Source organism: Oculina patagonica, chromosome 13 (assembly GCF_052425735.1).
Source record: "Oculina patagonica isolate OP01 chromosome 13, crgOcupat, whole genome shotgun sequence".
In the NCBI taxonomy this organism is placed as follows: domain Eukaryota; kingdom Metazoa; phylum Cnidaria; class Anthozoa; order Scleractinia; family Oculinidae; genus Oculina; species Oculina patagonica.
Genome location: NC_135770.1, coordinates 34,628,571 through 34,648,124, shown reverse-complemented (window position 1 = coordinate 34,648,124; position 19,554 = coordinate 34,628,571). Strand labels below are relative to the sequence as shown.

The 19,554-nt window shown below is 40.7% G+C and overlaps 2 protein-coding genes and 1 pseudogene across 3 annotated transcripts in view; all 3 read left to right on the top strand.

Moving 5' to 3' along the window:
- On the top strand, positions 1 to 2,373 carry LOC144635233 (uncharacterized). The gene is made up of 2 exons (XM_078494325.1): positions 1 to 774; positions 1,927 to 2,373. Exons 1-2 carry the CDS (start codon positions 51 to 53, stop codon positions 2,235 to 2,237), a joined length of 1,035 nt encoding a protein of 344 aa, XP_078350451.1. The 5' UTR covers positions 1 to 50; the 3' UTR covers positions 2,238 to 2,373.
- Positions 2,374 to 12,835: 10,462 nt separating this feature from the next.
- On the top strand, positions 12,836 to 18,329 carry LOC144635272 (uncharacterized). The gene is made up of 3 exons (XM_078494377.1): positions 12,836 to 13,199; positions 14,720 to 15,085; positions 16,878 to 18,329. The coding sequence occupies exons 1-3, from the start codon at positions 12,836 to 12,838 to the stop codon at positions 17,204 to 17,206; spliced, it is 1,059 nt and encodes a 352-aa protein (XP_078350503.1). The 3' UTR covers positions 17,207 to 18,329.
- Positions 18,330 to 19,064: 735 nt separating this feature from the next.
- Positions 19,065 to 19,554, top strand: part of LOC144635228 (uncharacterized) — a 106,755-nt pseudogene continuing 106,265 nt past the window's right edge. The window contains exon 1 of the transcript XR_013567335.1: positions 19,065 to 19,221. The product of XR_013567335.1 is annotated as an uncharacterized LOC144635228 (transcript). The remainder of the gene's footprint in view (positions 19,222 to 19,554) is intronic.

Genomic DNA, 19,554 nt, shown 5'->3' with positions numbered 1-19,554 from the left:
AGCCAGACAATCAGTAAAATAATTCTTCCGTTGTCAGAAAGGACTGAAACATGAGTGATCAAGCACTTGGCAGATCAGAACAGCTACGAAATCAAGGCTTTGTGGACGCAGAAAATTACTTCAAAGAAGCGTGCGAAATCTTTCAACGAGAAGCGACAAGAGTTCGCCAGGAGCAGGAAGCCATCGACTCCATGTCGAAGAAGTTAGAACATGTTCACTTTTCCTCGACCGTAAATCTCAATGTTGGTGGCCACCTCTTCAAAACAAGCGTTCAAACGCTGACCAAAGATCCAAACTCGATGCTGGCGGCCATGTTTTCAGGGAGATTTGAGATGAAACCTTGTGAAGATGGCTCGTTCTTTATCGACCGAGATGGAACTCACTTCCGGTTTATACTCAATTATCTTCGCACTGGGAAGTTAACTTTGCCAGAAGGGGCATCATTTCTCAAGGAACTTGAAGAAGAAGCTGAATTTTATCAGATTCAAGGAATCATTGACGAGTTGAAGCCTTCTAAACCGAGCACAATTCAAGCAAGTAAGCCTACCAAGCCCTTTGAAGAATCGGAGATTCTGACAAATGATGAGCATCGAAGCGTGTTGAAAAGTTGGCTTCCACGTCAGGACGGCAAATGGCGTCTTCTGTTCCGAGCTTCTCGAGATGGCTTCGCAGTTAAAACCTTTCACACCAAATGCGACAGCAAAGGACCCACGGTCACTATCGTGAAAAGTGGAAACAACATTTTTGGAGGCTTCACAGAAGAGTCATGGGCATGTAAGTTTTAATACTGATCGATAATTAATATGGTTTGCGTGATGTAACTCTAGCACCCCTCCCCTCCCTCTTCCTCCCCTCCCCTCCCCTCCTTTTCTCCCGAACATTTCTTTCTGATGGCAAAACGGCTGAACGAGAACATTAACTCGCTCGGTTTCACACATTTGGATCATTATTTAGTTAGAGAGACGTAATGAATTCTCATGAAGTCATTCGCTTCCTGAATCATTCAGCTATCTTTTTTTTTTAGTAATTACCATGATATGTTCCCCTCTCTTTCCCATTTGTTTTAATTGAATGATATTCCGATATCAGAACAACGTTGCTAGTCCAGTCTCTGAACTCTCTCTTCCGCGCACCCTTTATAGGGTTTGAACTCTAGGCGTTCAATTGTGTTCAACCCCTATACCTGACTAGTCCCCAGTGGTCTTTTGAGACCGTCTTGAGTCGACAGGGCTCATTCTCGACCCCAGAGCTCTTGTCTTTTGCATGTGACTGACGGCAAAAGAGAAGTGCTTTGGGGTCGAGAATGAACACGGAGGGAATCATTTCCTCCTTCCCAGCAACCTTCGCGTCTTGCAATCTACGAATAAGGGACGACTTGGGACGAGTCAGCCCCTATATAGGGCGCGCGCCGAAGAGAGAGTTCAGGGACTGGACTACAACAATGACAACTGATATTTTATCTTCTTGCAAAGATTGTCATAACGCAATTCTAAAACGCATCCATGTCTAGCTTAGTAATTTTTTCTTGCGGAAGCGCAGTGCCCCAATGTTTAGTGCGCTGGACTCCGTAGTGTGACGCCTCAGGTTCAAGCCCTGGTCGAGGTCATTGTGTTTGTTCTATACTAGCTTGGGCAAGAAAGGTGTGAATGCGCCTGGTCTTAATTGGTTTTTTCGTTTACTTGAAAAAAAGTCCGTTAAAGGAATACAAGCAGAAACGGTCGGTAGAACGAGTACGCTGTTTATTAGAACCAAGACAATCTGTACAGACAGACTATCAGAAGAACTCTATATCTTTACCCCTCCTTTCAAATTGCGCCCTACCTCTACCTTCACGAGGACCTGCGAGTCAAGTGCGTATTTCTAGTGTAAATAACATAATAGTTCGAAATCTCTGAATATTGATGCAAGGCATCATCTCGTCAACAGGTCAGGGAGGGTGGACAAGATGCAGAGACGCGTTCTTGTTTAGTATGGCCAACCAGCATGGCCTGGGGCCAGCTAAAATGCCACTTAAGAGTCAACAGCAACAGAATGCCATCTGCTGTGGCCGCCTGAACGGACCAACGTTTGGCTTCGGACACGACCTACATATATCAGATAATGCCAACACAAATACTACAAGTTACAGTAATCTCGGCCACTCGTATGAATGTCCTTCGGGTCAGCAGGACACATTCTTCACAGGAAATAGATATTTTACTGTAACAGATTACGAAGTGTTTGGACACCACACGTAACAAAATACTAGACGAGAAGAGATCAATCCAGGTAACATTTCATCGCGAAACGCCAAACCGGCCGGGAGCGAAGAGAGGCGGCTGTATTCGCAGGCTACTAGTTGAAGATTTCATCACAGCTAGTTGATTTATAGAAGAAAAAAAGTTTACAGAAATAAGGCACTGAATTATCGATCGTTCTGCAGTAGACGCCCATAGAAGTCTGTAACCAGAGATATCTATATCGAGTTGGGATACAAGCCATCTGAAAGGAATTGTCAAATACAGTCAACTCCCGATAACTCGAACCTTCAAGGGAAATTGAAAATGGTTCGAGTTATCGGGAGTTCGAGTTATTGAGAGTTAAAAACAAATGACCGGGAATAAGAAAAAAACGGTTTTTACTGATTTTCTATTCATACAATGTATACCAGTGTACATTTTAAACAAATTTAATTAGAGTATAGAGAAGGCAAAAGAAAAAAAGAACAATACATTTCTAAATCACTGTATAAACCAGAACGTAACGTAACGTAAAACAAATCAAATCAGCTGCGAACGTTGCAGGTTTCAAAGAGAAAAACACTATAGGCTACTGCTGCAGAGTTTATGCGATTTATTTTTTCGAGAAATGGTCAGTTAATTTATCCTGACGATAATCCTTTAAAGTTTTCTAAGGTTGGATTTGAAAGAATCGGTATCAACCTCCACAAACAAACTGAACGTCTGTAGCACGTCAATGGCATGGCACATTTCGTGTTTTGAGGGGCGTTTCGGGGACGGCTCTGACTCGTGTACGTTTTAATTTCAAAATTAATTCAACGTTTTGGACTACAGTACATTGTTTGTTTTGACCTGTCAGGTATTGACAAACATGGTTCGAGTTATCGAGGGTAAAATTATTGCGGGCCCAAGAGAGGCCCGCAACCCTAATCTTGACAGTGACCAGCGGGTTGCGTATTACGCGTGCGCGCCACGTTTATAAAGGCTATCTGCAAACCGGATGTTGAAAATTTTGTTTTTCCACTAAGAACGATCGGAACGCAAAAAAATGTGTCAATCACGATAGTTTGTCGTAACACCGGAAGAGAAAAATCTCTTCTCCAAGAACGATAAGAATGCGAAAAATGAGTCAATCTCTCAACAGTTTGTCCCCTAGACTGTCCACAGCCCTCTATTTTTTCGTGTTTTTTCGATCGAAGAGCGCGCGGTGAGAACGGCAAGAGAACTGGACGCCAGCGCAAAACGGAGGAAGCAAGGGGGTGGGGGGCGGGGAGCGAAAAAAATAGAGGGGCTGTAGACATCTTTGGAAATATTGAATTTCCCGTTTCTCCAGAAACGGAAAATTCCCATTGGTTGAAAGGCGGCAAAAGTGTCATCACCTTGACAACGGCCGATCATGATTGCTTGCAGGAGGCGTCTTGCGGTTTGCTCGAGTTGTCATCACTATTGACATGCTGTGATTTGCGAATTGCAATGAATTGATTATTGGAACGCTCGTTGGGGAAAAATCCAAACGATTCATCGCTTAAAGACAAGCAGAAAGAGGCTGTTCCCCATCTTCTTTGTTCGAAGGACGTACTTGGAATTTTACCGACTGGCTTCGGGAAAAGCCTTATCTACCAGCTGTATGCTACGGCGAAACAAATGCAAGAAGATGGGAATGTTGTTGTTCTTGTTGTTTCGCCGCTAGAAAGCATCATGAATGATCAAATTGAATCACTTGGCCGGCATAACTTTTGCCTCGCCGAAGATGTGTGAGGCGAACGTGTCATTCTTTTGAATCGCTCGTCACGATCAACTTGCCTTGTAGGAGATTCTACGCCATCTATCGGTCGCGCTAGAGATTTTTTTATAAATTCAATATTGCTTGCTGCATTTCTAGCTTTAGATGCACAAGGTGAACACACTCTACTAGAACGAAATTCGTCTTCTTGCAGTACAATTCCCAAATCGGCCAAGACGTCCGCCAACTTTCGCCGTAAAACACCTTCGCGTTTTGGCTCGACAAATAAATTTTCCGTAGAAATCAGGGTCGGCCAGGGTTTTTGGGTATACGGTATACAGGGCAATTTTAAATTGGGTATACAGTATTTTACGCTAAAATTGGGCCTTTATGGGTATAAAGTATACTGCGTTTTCCCAATTTTTGTTTTTTTTTTTACATGATTTTGAAGAGAAATTTTGGGTATACTGGGTACAGGTTTTTCAGGTATATTGGTATACCACTTACCCCCCTGGCCGACCCTGAGAAATGTACGATGTTTTGCCAAAGTTCCCCAAGCGAATCGCGAATGAGCACCATATTCTGCAAAAATCGGAAGGACCGCCTGATTTCGGCTTTCTGCCTCTTTTTGCTGGTTTTTTGGGGGTTGAAGAAGTCGTCTCAGACGACATTATCAACACCGAAATAAAAACTCACGTTTTTTTTTTTTCACCAAACGTGTAGTTGTTTTGTAAACTGACACTTGTAGTCAATTAAACAAGCGCTTCACCGCTCACATTTTTATTGGTCCGATTTAATTGAAAGGTCAAGGCGAAGACAAGGGGAGGAGTCTAATACTTCCACTTTTATTCAAAGATGATCTACGCTTCTGTCACATGGAAGATTGCGAACATTACGATTTGTAGACGTTGTTTTATAGGTGTTGCTTTTGAGAAATTATATCACAGATAAAACAACGGCAAAGCGAATGATTCCAGCAACGGTTATTCTCGAGGAATTCGTTATATATAACACTGACAACATAGCGAGTTTATCAACCGAGGAAAATCACATCTCAATTCACACCACGTGCTCGACTACACTTCACAATCAACTGTCAATCAAAAAACAACTCTGACTTGTTCGCGGCCGGTTCGCGGCAATTTTGCGTGACGCGTTGCTCGGAATACAGTTGAACCCCGTTATTTCGAACCGTCAGGGGAAACAAAAAATAGTTCGAAATAGCGGGAGTTCGAAATAGCCGACAGTAAATGACTGAAGGGCAAATCCAAGGGAAACGGGTTTTAGTTCGAATTAACGGGGAATTCGAAATAACCGAGTTCGAATTAGCGAGGTTCAACTGTAATTGTCTTTAATTTTGTCCAGTGATTTTTCATTAATCGCGCCACGTTAACAAAAGGCAAGCTGCTTGCCTTTTAATAGCGAGTTTACCGACTGAGAAAAAACACATCTCAGTTCACACCGGGTGCTCGATTACACTTCACAAAACTGTGTAATCAAAAACATAGATTGGTTCGCTGCAATAGGAAATGATAAAACATGCATTCCTTGCGTGACGCGTTACTCGGAATACCATTGTCTTTTGTCCATTTTATCATTTATTTATCGACACTGCTATCTAACATTACGCACTCTTGTACCAGAACCTTTCAGTTCTAAGTGCGTCAAGGCCCGCACTTTCTAACCTGTGGTTACCACTAGTATAGAAAATGACCTAAAGGGAAACGAAAATTGGTTCGAGTTATGCATCAGTCAATTGAAACCCCGGCCCCCCGACCCCCGGGACTTAGCGGGGATTTAACGCGTCCAAAGCCGGGATTTAACGCACTTTTAACGGCGCATTGGCCCCGATGGGCGGTGGTTTTAACAAAATGTCAGTAGACCGGGGCCGTGGAGCGGTGATTTAACAGCACGCGATCACTTGAAGCGGGGACGGCGGCCGGGATTTAACATAAAGGACTAAATGCTTTTCTCAAAATGTTCCTTCTGAGAAATCCGTTCTGAAGTCTCCACGCTTCTTCCTTGATAAAGCCTTTCGCGACGCCTGGGTTTGTATTTAATGTGTTGGCACGATAAAAATAGACTCACTGTACTTGGAATCTGCCACCTTTGTACACTATCGTCTCCAAGAAAGTAGTTTCTGTTTCTGAGATTTCAGCCGTGAATTATATCGTAGGGTGAAAGCTGTTTACCTTTAAAAGAAATTCTTCTTTTTTGTCTCTTCTTGTGTCCCACATCAGTTTAAAAGACGTCGTCAATAAATCTTTTCCAAAGGATAGGCCTATTGCTACTTGTCTGAGTATTTCGTTTTCTATTTTGGCCGTGAAGATGACAGCAGAAACTGCGGCGATTGTCGTGCCCATGGCTGTTTGATGTGCTTAAAGATAACTTTTTCCATTGAATTGGAACGAGCTTTCTTGAAAGATCACACTGAGCATCTTTCTTAAAACCCTGTTAGGTACGGGAGGGTTTCTTTGATGAAATTCATCCGTACGCTTCGCATACAGTGTTAATGAGACAACGAAAGCTTTTTTAGGCTGTTTAGGCATGGCAGTGTAATCTTCTCAATGAAGTTATTAAAGTCTGTCAACAAAAGCTGAAATATGTTCTGTTAGGGCAATCACACCCTGATATTATGGGTCTTCCGGCAGGCGTGTTCATAATGGCTAATTTCGGGTTTTAAATTTGACAAATTTGTGTCTCTGACCACGAAAAATAATTTTTTATGAAATAGGTTTTTGGCGGAAACAAACTGCATCAGGTTTCTTTCCGACCTCATAACTATATATGGACAATAAATGAAAGAAATAGATTTTTCAACTTTTGCAACGAAATCAAGATTTTTGTCCGTTTTTATCCTGAAAGTCGATTCGGATGCCCCGCTATGCGGGGCGTTTAACAGACGTCTAGGCCCCTAGGGCGGGTAAATAAGCCGGGTTTTAACACTTGGTAAATGTTAAATTCCCCGGTAAGTCCCGGGGGTCGGGGGGCCGGGGTTTCAATTGACTGATGCATTAGCGGGAGATTCGAGTTATCGAGGGTTCGAGTTACCGAGGGTAAAATTACAGTAAATGTATGAAGGAAATCCAGGGGAAATCGATTTTGGTTCGAGTTAGCGCGAGGTTCGAGTTAGCGAGGGTTCGAGTTATCGGTAGTCGACTGTAACTGAAACTATTAACTGTGAAGTGTAGACTGTCCACAGCCTCTCTATTTTTACCGAATGGTTATGAGGGTATTAAAATGACTTTTGAGCTTAATTGACTCACTCACTCCATTCTGATATCAAACCGCAATTAATTTATGCGCTGAACGGTAAACGTGCTGACAGAAAGGTCTTTTAAACGCATCAAGCACATGTCAATCAGAAATAAATTATTCTCCAACCTCACTCCCACGATCTATCTCTTCCCGGAAACGAGGTTGATCAATATTTACAAAAGGAATTTTTCTAAATGCGAAAGGGGATCAAAGGTTATTACACTTTATTCTAGTGGTGAAAAAATTCGCTCTAAGAAGCCTGAGAGCACAAGCCCACTCTCGCAACTCCCATGAGAAAGAAAAAACATTCAAAGAGGCAAATGAAAAGGTAGCCTGCGTAGCAGGCGCCGTATAGTTTCTAGCGCGCGTATGGGAGAAACGCGAAAGGCGCGAGAGAGCCACGCGAGGAAAAAATCGACTCGTGATCGCGCACTCTTTTAAAAGCGCTAAAAACTACACAGACGCCTGCTACGCAGGCTAATGAATAGGCCATTTCCGAGTTACCCTATGCCTCTGTTTCAAAACGAGTCTACGTGCGAAACCATTCATATGATAATACGTTTCACCTACGGGTCCATTTTTATGCAAATTAAACTCATTTTCATTTGAATGGTTTCGCACGTAGACTCGTTTTAAAACGGTAACTCGGAAATGGCCTATTGAGATTGTGACTTAGACCCCGTCCACACTGACCCGGGTAAATTTGAAAACGCATCTTTTTTACTCCGGTTAGGCCAACCGTCCACACTGAACCGGCGTTTTTGGTCACCGAAAACGGAGCTTTTCAAAAACGCTCACCAAAGAAGCGTATCGTTTACAAATTTACCCGGGTTAATGTGGACGGAAAACATTTTACGCGGCGTTTTTAAATTTCTCCGTTTTCAAATTTACCCGGGTCAGTGTGGACGGGGCCTTACTGATAGCAGGTATGAGATACATGCAAATTCGCTTGCCAGGTGACGTGATTTAATAAACGTTTCAGCTATCGCGGCACGTTTTTGTTTTGCGTCACATCATCCGTTTTCAGCGGTAAAAAAAATCGCTCTACGAAGCCTGAGAGCACAAACTCTCAATAACCCATTCACGCAACTCCCGTGAAAGAAAAGAAAACATTCAAAAATGAAAACAAAGTGAGATTGTGACTTTAATACTGAAACCAGGTACAAAATACATCCAATTTCGCATGTGACGTGATTTAATAAACGTTTCAGCTCACTGGAAAAACACGAGTTCCATAGCACGTTTCTGTTTCGCGTAACGTCATCTCGTGTCACGTCATCCATTTTTCATCTTTTTGAGGCGAGCAGAAACACGACGTGCCCAGGTGCATCTTTCTCTTAAATTTCATCGGCTGCTCAAAAATAACGCTTGTCGCTGCCCGGTACGTATACAATATATGTACTGACAGAAAAGTTATTGAAAACGCACTTCAGCGCATCCAAGACTGTAAAAAAACATATTCAAAGGTTACACTTTATTTTGGTGGTGAAAAAAAAAAAATAGAATCTGCGCTACGGAGCCGGAGAGCACAAAACATCAGTGACCCATTGATGCCACTCACACATAAAAAATAAGCATTTAAAGGCAAATAAAGTGAGACCGTTACATTATTGAACGCTTATTTGAAAAAAAAAGTGAAGGACGGCACTTCACCGAATTACCATGAGGTTGCTCGAAGGGCCTTTGATTTTAACGTAAGAATCTATTTTTCAACGCAAAAAAGCGAGTGAATCGGCGAGCGAAGCGCGGGGGAAGGGGGAGGGGAGAGGGTAGGGGAGGCGGGAGAGAGCGAAAGAAAAATAGAGAGGCTGTGGACATCTTTGAATAAAAGTACTAGTGGACTTGTTAGACTCCCCCCCCCCCCCCTTGTTATCGCCCTGTAGGTAACAACTCCACCTCTTGACCTATCAAGTAAATCGGACCAATAAAATTTGAGCGGTAAAGTGCTTGTTTAATTGACCACAAGTGCCAGTTTACGAAACACCAACACTTGTGTTCGGTGTTGAGGAAGATGTCTCAGACTACTTCTTTTACCCCCAAAAAAACCTGCAAAAGAGGCAGAAAGCCGAAATCAAGCGGTCCTTCCGATATTTGCAGAATATGCGCGTGCTCCTTTGCAATTTGCTTGGGGAACTTTAGCAGGACATCGTATATCTCTACGGAGAATTTATTTGAATTCACTATTGTGAAGCGCAGAATCTTCGCCCTTTAAAATATCTTGGAGCTTTGCATCCAAAAAGTCTTCTGCTGCTCCGAAAACTAATTTGTACTTCGCATTGCCGATCGATTGAAGCACGTCGTCGATTATTGATATAATGTTTGAGGGGATCCCAAGCTCAGCGGGGAAGCAATAAGTACAACAACATTCCCATCTATTTGCGTTTGTTTCGCCGTAGCACAAAGAAGATCATATAATATTTCGCAGAGGGGGAGTTTGACCAATTTTCTTATGATTTTACTTTATTCCTCTTCGTGCATGGGTGCACATAAGGCCTCAACCAGATAGCGCCATTGGCTGTTCGGGAACTTCTCCCGACGCTGGTTTACAATCAAGAGGACTGTATCTTTCCAATAGTTCTGATAGTTGCGTTTAATTCTCTCACAATCTCGTTTACAATGTTATACCTTCAATCGCTATTCCGTTCTAAACTAAAGCTTAATACATCAATGGCTTATACATCCGAGAAATGAAATACAATCAGTGCTGCGGTTAAATCTTGGCTTGCTATATCCTATTGTAATACATAGCCTTAATCTAGCTCATAGTTATTCTTAGTTAGCTTTGAATCAAGTACGTGATCTATTCCCTATACAATCTGTAAGTAAATGTCACGCAGTGACGTAACATAACAATTCGAATAGCGTGATATGAAATTACAATTGACTATTATCAGACATTGGCTACGGTCGGCCGCTGCTCGTTCGAGGTGGCCCCATGTCCATTAGTTGTCTCTCATTTCTCTTTCCACCGTCCTTCTCCAAGTTTCTTTTGGGCGACCTCTCTTTCTACGGCCATCCGGGGTCCATCTGAGGGCGACTCTTGGTAGGGCTATAGGGATCATACGAAGGACATGCCCAATCCATCTCCATCTCCCTCGCTGCACTTGCTGTGTGATGGTTTTTGTTCTTGTAATTCTGCGCAGCTCATAGTTTGAGATTGTGTTTGGCTAAAAGATGCGGAGAATCCTTCGTAGACACCTGTTCTGGAAGACTTCTAGCTTGTGGCTAATGGTCTTGGTCATCTTCCAGGATTCTGCACCATACAAAATAGTACTTAAGACATTGCTCTTAAAGAATCGGATCTTGGTTTTCTGGCTGATGTTTCTGGATTTCCAAGTGCTCCGAAGAGAGGCAAAAACCTGACTTGCCTTTGAAATCCGAGCTAGGATCTTTTCCTCTCCATCTCCGCTGGTTGACACCTTTGAAACCAGGTAGGTAAAGTGTTCAACCTCTTTGACTGCTTCCCCATTCAGCATGATGGCTTCGCTGAATGGGGAAGCGCTCAAAGAGGTTGAACACTTTCTTATGATGACTGTTATAAAATCAAAATCTAACGCTTATCTCATCTGACTAATCACAACAAACGAAAATATCGGAATAAACCAATCAGAACAGAGCAGAAAATGCATGTACCGCTCTGTGTTGTAACCAAACCGAAAAAACTCGCCCTACCTAGTCATAGTGCATGCATGGGTGGCAAAGCAGAATACGTGTTTTTTTTTCGGCTTGAAAAGTTAGTTATGTGTTGTTTTTGTATTTTGTTTGTTATTTGTAATACAAGCCCCTCTTCAGAAAAAGTAATATCGTGCCCGTTATATTCCTTTACTATATTAGAAAATATATTATTTCTTCACGCATAGTTTGTTCTGTAAAATCATCTACTCAGATAAGCACTTATGGCCCACATGTCCTTTTGATTAAAAGAACGCTCCATAGTTTCACCTGCTTCATGTTTGCGTCACAAGAAGAACTTCCGGTCATATCGTCACTTGATGTTGATATCAGTACTTGGTTAAATTTTGAAGTACGGCGCTCTTAAAAAAAAGACATAGAAGTGGGTTTGATTGCGAGGTGTTGAGAATTTAATAGAATGGCAATAGAATGTAAAATGGCACCTTGGGTAAAATACTGTAAAAAATTAGATAGGCAGATCTGATTTGTAGAGTCTAGATCTGTATTTCTGAAAATCCCTGTGTAATTTATAATTTAGTGTAATGGCGAAGAGTAAACTGTCTTGATAATTTTTGGTTGGGGTGGGGGATTACTCCTTATAATGGACTAAAATAAGGAAGTACCCCTCGATGTCAAGTTGCATTTTTATTATTTTGAATTCAGAAGTCTCTCTTATCTAGCCCCAGTAAACAGGCCTCCCTCCTCACCTGCTCAATTCTTTCAAGAGGCGGCCGGCCTGTGATAAGACCCCAAAAGGTCTATATTGTTCACGCATCTCTACAGAGATCCGTGTGGTTGGTGTTCAATCTTTCCGCACAAACAACAGCCAATCAGAGACACTACACGGATCTCTGTAGAGCAACGTCACCAGGATGGAATTTTCAGGCTATACTCAGGCCATATTTTTTAATCAAAAAGGCTTTGTGACATCGACACAACTGCGGTAATTTTTAGTAATGTACAAAGAGAGGTGATCCAGATTACCCGTGACAATCTACAGCAGGAAGTCATGGGCTCCTGTCTTCAGTGATTCAACGCAACGCGATTGAGATATTCAACCTTGAACTTACTGACACATTTCCATCCTGAAGAAGTTCATTCTAAACAAAAATATGAACAAGTGTTTTCGGTTCAGTTGTTCATTTCTTTGTTTCCCGTGTGGTTTTTGGGGCAATTTGTGGCTGTTTTAGAGTATTTTTTGTTCTATTCTTTCGTCCTTTATAATTCTTTCCCTCAAGAGTATGACTGACTGAAATGAATTTTTTAATTGCGCGGGTCTTATAATTTGCATCGCAACAGAAATCTAAAAATTATTCATAAATTTGTCTGCTCTAGATTTCAACCAGTCATAATGAAGTAATTTTCTTAGTCATACATGTATAACAAATGTTAGTTTGAGAATACGACAGCCACGACCAAGCTTATATTACGACGAAGTTTTCATGGTCCGTCAGAAGTCGTACAATAATGGACTTTCATTGTAACACAAATTTTCACTGGCGGAACGAGTAGCATTGGGGGCCAGTCTGGCCTGAGTGCGACTCTTTTTTGAAACTTTTGAGTTTTGTCTCGTTACAAGCAGTCTGCAAGGGAACACTGTACTTTGCGGTTATTATACACTTTCTAATGTTACATCGAACTTTCGCACTTTAAGATGTCTAAGATGTACATGAAGTACAGTAGTTGAATTCCGCGAGGTTGTAGAAGCGATTTTACAAGAAAAGGTTGATGCGTTTCGGGTCTCGCTGAAAATTATCCTCTCTGATCCGAGAGACACCTTGTACTATCATTTTTTAAAATGTTTTACATATAAATGGTCAACTGAAGTCGGATTGATTCTTAACATGCAAATGCGCGCTTTTGTGCTGAAGACATTTTCCTTATTTATCATTCACGTCACCGGCTTTTCTGAAGACTCGAGTACGAGGATTAAATTTTCCGCTTTTATATAAAAATTCTGAGTATGAGCGATCAAAGGCTTCTGAATGAAGAAAAATCTTGCAATCAGAGACTTGATGATGCCGACTATCACATTAAAGAAGCATTTAGTATCTTACGGCGTGAAGCGACAGGGCTTCGCCAGGAGCAGAAAGCAATCGACTACTCCATGTCGAAGGAGTTGGATCATGTTAACTTTTCCTCTACTGTCAATCTCAATATTGGCGGCCATCACTTCACAACAAGCGTTCAAACGCTGACTAAAGATCCAAACTCGATGTTGGCGGCCATGTTTTCAGGAAGATTTGAGATGAAGCCTTCTGAAGACGGAACATTGTTTATCGACCGAGATGGAACTCACTTCCGATTTATACTCAATTACCTCCGCAATACACCGATTCAGCGTAAGCCGGAAGTTGCATGGAAACGAGGTCTAAGGGCCCTCGGCGGCTCAAAATTATAAAGATTTTATTAGCGTGTGGGGCATTTCGAGTCGGTAAAAGCATTCCCTTTACAAATTAGCCACGAATCTTGATCCTTATAAGTTCAAAAGTATAAGAAGAAGAAATTTAAGGTCTAGCAGGCTAGAGAAGAAATTCTTACGGCTTACCGGTAAGATTTTGTTGTCATCTTCTTTGGAATCGAACATTTTAAATTCGCTCATCAGCATAACCTGAATGTTTGCTGTTCTCTGGCTACACTCAATTTTGGATTTTGTTTATCAATAAAACGAACTACCTTATGATTCACTGAATGGAACTTTTGAAGAACAAATTTGGTTTTGAGAGCCCCTTAGGTTTTCAATCCGAATAAATAGTTGCAGGTATCGACATAGAATCGTAGAGAAAGTCACGCGTAAACATGTCTCACAAATAGTTTCAGTTATCTAAATTATGTTAGTTTGTTTCGACAGAAAAGCTCACGTAAACATGTACCACAGTTTGTTGTATCATTTTCCAACCATAATAATTAATCAACAATCGAAAAGCATACAGTCAACCCAGTCAAATACAGGTATGTCAGATTTTTTCACTGAATTTTTTTACGGATCTGGATCGAATTTGACCAGCAAGAGAAGATTTTATTGTTTACATGTAAGCTTCCCGGTCGGTATAATTTTACCGGTAATAACAACCGAGTCTGCTTTGAATACACTGCTACATTTTGCTACTACTCTAGAATCGATGAATTCAAACAGTAAATAAGCTTCCGTGTATACACACAACTCACCCATTGGCGTCGAAAACGACGTTGTGTACTTTATATTATAATTCTTTTGATATGAAAGTTGGCTTTATTTTATTATTAACCTGCATGAATCTGCAACTCAAATACATGTACAATTCAATTTACACCTGAAACAGTTCATGCCAATCACAAATTCTACTGAAAAAAACTAACAAATTCTGTAACAGAATTAGTAGACTGTCTTTAATGTATGCGTGATGTTTACGCGAGTTTCTCCATTAATACTAGAAAGTTTTCATTCAGATCGAAAACCAAAGGGCTTCCTTCCCACAGAAAAATCTGTTTCTTAAAAGGTATTCTGGATTTTATAGTGGTTTCATTTTATTGATTAACAAAATTCAAAATTGATTGTAAACTACCTGAGAGAACTGATGAAATTCAGTCTATGCTACATGTTATGCTGGCGAGGGAATATTGAAGTTGGCAGCAAAATCTTACCGCTAAGCTGTTAAAATTTCACCTGTCGCCTGGTAGACATTAAAATTTCTTCTCTTTATACTTTTGCACTGATAGGGATCAAGATTCGTGGCTAATTTGTAAAGGAAGTGCTTTCTTTCGACTCGAAACGCCCCAAACGCTAGTAAAAACTTTATAGTTTTTAGCCGCCGAGGGCCCTTAGGCCTCGTTTCCATGCAACTTCCGGCTTACGCTGAATCGGTGTATGGGAAGTTAACTTTACCAGAAGGGGCAACATTTCTCAACGAACTTGAAGAAGAAGCTGAATTTTATCAGATCCAAGGAATCATTGACGAGTTGAAGTTTACCAAACCGAGTACAATTCAAGCAAGTAAGCCTACCGAGGCATTTAAAGAATCAGTGATTCTGACAAATGAAGAGCATCGAAGCGTGTTGAAAAGTTGGCTTCACCGTCATGATGGCAAATGGCATATTCTGTTCCGAGCGTCTCAAGATACATTATCATCTAGAGACGGCTTTCACTTAACATGTGATAACAAAGGACCCACGGTCACCATTGTGAAAAGTGGAAACAATGTTTTTGGAGGCTTCACAGAGGTGTCATGGACAAGTAAGTTAAACGATTAAGGTTTGCACGAGTTAACTCTACCACCCTTCCTTCCCTCCCCTCCCCTCTCTCCACTTCATTCCATTCAGACGGCAAAACGGCTGAACGACAAATAACTCGCTTGGTTTCACACATTTGGTTTGTTTGCTATTAAGGGACCGTTCATTTTTTACGAGGTGGGGGGGGGGCATGAAAAAATAGGCATCAAAGGGGAGGAGGACAGCGAAAAAAATACGGTCTGTAAGGGGGGTCACTGAAAATAATTATAATTTTAAGTGTTGTAACGAGGGCTTCTGTTATAGTAAAAAATCTTGCCAGAATGCCCAAAATAACATTCCAGAGGTTCTGAAAATTCAAATTTTCCTAGGGGAGCATGGCCCCGAACCCCTCTACTTTGTTATGTACCAAACGCCATTAACTAGACCCAACAGCTTATAAGTTAACTAACCCATACTAACAGACGGCATCCACATAAACAGTTAAGGCAATGTCAGCTATTTGGGGGATGTGGTTTTCGTACACTGATACATTCTCTATTCAGTAGGTGTGAGGAATTTTAATTTCACTTGATTATTGTTTTTTTGGGGGGGAGGAAGGTCATCGAAAAAAAATTGGATTTCGATTGGGGGGCCAGGTAAAAATTTCTGATGAAGAAGGGGGGTGACTATGTATCAAATCCCACCAGCCCCCCCCCCCCCCCCCCGCCTACCCCATAAAAAATGAACGGTCCCTAATCACAACGATGCATCATTAATGAAAAGCCTTTTGGGCTCAGTGTCTCGTGTCACGTTTTGGAGCTTAATTTAAAAGTAGTTAAAACCCAATTAAATTGTCTAATACAAAGTGTCGTCGTACTAGTGGTGCATTTAAAGTTACTAGTTAAAAATAGTTAGCGTTAAGAATAATTGTCTAAATATTGTACTTAATAAGACCACATATAATGTTCCAACAATTTACAATAAATGTGGCTACCTTGTTACTTTATGCGAGGTACACTAAGCTTTCCACAGCATATTCGTTTTCCCGTGACACGAGACAAAATAGGGAGAGGCTCCGCCCTGAGGTCTTAACACTTACCCTTTCATATACCATTTTCGTCAGAAAAGGGAACCCTTTTGTATACCTTCGATAGGAAAATGGCTAAATAAGGGATACTGCATCTCTTTTCTTAATTCGTCATTAGGAATTCCGCTAAAATACTTAAATTAATTGACAACCTCGTTCCCAGGGCTTTTCCCTTGGTAATTTACCAAGGGAAAAGCCCTGAGCACGTATCGCTTTCGGACGGAGCCTCCCCGTACTGTCCACTAATACGGAGCATCCCCCTGTATTCGGTCAGGCATGATGATATTGGAATAATGAACTAAAAAAAATTGTCAGTGACCTAAGAAATAAGGAAAATGATTTTTTTAGCTTTTTTTTTTGTTAATATAAGCGTGCCTCTGTTTCAGTCTTTAACAACCTGCAATGTAGCTAAACGTAATGAAACCTTTTGCCTCCCGAGTACGATGCCGTTAAAGAACAAGGGCATGAACACTTCAGTGGTATAATAGGAAAATGTAACTATTCATTATAAGCGGGAAAAAGTGGCAAAACTGAAGCTACTACAATACTATGGCCTAGACAAATCTATACAGACAATCAGAAGAACTCTATACCCCTATCCCTCCTCCCAAAATGCACCCTACTTCTACCTTCACGAGGACCTTCGAGTCAGGCATTTCTAGTTTGATTGAATATAACATAATAGCTAAAACTCTCTGAATATTGATGTGAAGCATCATTTCATCAACAGGACGGGGAGGGTGGACGTGCAGTTTTGATGCGTTTTTGTTTAGTATGGTCAACCCGCAAGGCCTGGGCCCAACTAAAATGCCGATAAAGAATCAACACCAACAGACTGCCATCTACAGTGACCGCAGCTATGGACCAACGTTTGGTGAAGGGTTGGACCTATATATATCAAAATATATAGACACAGATAACTCAAGTCGCAGTAATCTCGGCGACACGTATAAATGTCCTCAAGGCCAGCAGAGCACTTTCTTCACAGGAGGAAGAAATTTTACTGTTACAGATTACGAAGTGTTTGGTTTGGACATGGAAACATACCTTCACACCTGACAAGTAACAGAAACTGAGTAAAAATTGTGTCCAGTTACAGTAAAATGCGGCAATTGTGGTCAGTGTACTGCAAAGTCGATTGCGAGTCGCAATTAAATTATCAGACCCTTCATGAAGTTATTTTTAAAAACCGGCTGACGACTTTGGCCCCGTCTACATTAATCCTGATAAATTGGTAAACGGAGATTTGAAAACGCCGTATAATTTATTTTCCGTCCACACTAGTCCAAATCAGTAAATTTGAAAACTAAATGCGTATAGTTTGGTCAAAAACGGATAAAATGCGTTTTTAAATATCGACTTTGAAGAGCGTTTTCAAAGAGTTCCGTTTGCAAAATGTTTTCCTTGCACACTAAATCACAAAGCCGGCGTTTTCAAATAAATCCATTTTGAAGAGCGTTTTCGAAAACTAAATTCCGTTTTCGGTGGGCAATTTATCCAGTTCAGTGTGGACGGTTGGCCCATCCGGAGGAAAAAAAGATGCGTTTTCCAAAGTATCCAGATAAGTGTAAACGGGGTCTTATATTAGTTTTCGGTATCAGTGATCTTATGACTGTGAGTGCAATTAAGGATGATTTGCACTCCGCGTGATTTTAAAGAAGTTTTCATCTCCCACAAATAGTGTAAATCGTGAATTGTTCGAGCTTTTATACGATTACACTCTTTTTTTTCTATAGCAGTTAATTTTATATGAATATCGAGGCTAAAAGTTGCGAAATTTTAGAATATTTTAAGAATAAACCCAATGCTGAGATTTTGAATGGAATATAATTTTGTGTGTTGAATATTTGTAAAAACGATACAATTTTATGTTTTGAACCGGCTAAACCGTATAAAATTCTTCCTTTCTCTAAACGGGAAAACTAGCCAATAAAAGGACAGTTCGATGAACAGTACATGTAATACATGTGTATGGTTTACAGCACAAACGGAAATGTCATAGGCTACAATATAAGAATATTCACAAGAACATTTTTAGCCTAGCATCGGCAGAAAAATAAATAATAATATTACTATAATTAGTGTAGGGTGTAAGTAATTGTAATGTAACATCAGTATTGTGAGTAGTGTATGTATCCTTGCTGTAAGTATGTCGTTGCGTGTTGCAGGAAAAAATAGATAATTAAAAAAGCCGGAATTTTCAGCCTGAGTCGAAAAAACAATCTTCTTGTAGAAAAAAAAGAGTGTACTCATGTAGGACAGAAAATTTTCATTGCGCGAGCGTTATAATTTGCATTGCAGTGCACATTTTACTGCTCTCGGCAAATCATAATTTAGTAATTTTCTCAGTCATATACATGTAATAAATACTACAGAATAAATCCCATTTCCCAGCCCAGCGTATTATTTTTCCAAATTATTTCAAATCAGCTCTGGAACCGTTTTTTTTTGTTTGCGATTCCCAGTCCAAGTGACCCAAATTCCATTCTCCCAGTGAAAATTTGCCCAAAACTCAGTTCCCATTTCACCCCTTCAGGCCCCTCTGTTAAGTACACAAACGCCATGAGTTTAGTTGGCTTGTGAAATAAACCCGACCAGGCAATGAGGAAGAGTCAGGTTACGTGGGAATTTGAGCATAAGGCTATCATATACTGTTAGCCCTTAGAAAAGATAAGATTTCCGTGGAGCTTGTTTTGCATTGGCAGTTAATGTTGTTCAAAGACCTGTGATGGTCATTTGTTTTCTGTTTCATTTATCGTTTAATATGTTTAGTAAGTATTTTTCTTCTTCTAGCCAATATAAACCTGTCATCAGTTGCAGTAATCAATGACGCACATAAACATCTTTCAAAACGTAAAACTAAGATACCGGCACAAACATTTATATATATTTGTTTTATTATTAGGGGGTGTTTGTCTCAATTTACAAATCAGTTGCACCTAACCACTTTTCAAATTTTCAGTTCTTCTGATGTAGCGGGTCACGTTATTGCACATCTGCGTTACTATTCGCAAAATCACGCAAATATAACACGCTCGGCTGCACTTTCACTTTATCATGACTCACGTGACCAGGTTAGCTGTGTATACCGTAATGATTCGATTTAGCGCCCGGGGCGCTTATTTACTTTTGGCACCTCAAGAAAGGGCGCTTATTCGAGACAGGGCGCTTATTCGGGACAGGGCGCTTATTTCATTTTTTGAGAAACAACCAAATGTTCAAAACAAACCTTAAATAAATATTACAATAATAGAAACTGTAACAGTAACAAAGTGTTGAAAGTTCAGTCACTTTTTAAAGAATTGTTCATTTTAGCAGTAAATATATACTTGTACGGTACGGCGAATGTTCGTGAGTTTATCTATTCGACGTCAATGACTTCAGTAGGGACAGTATTTTACAATAGG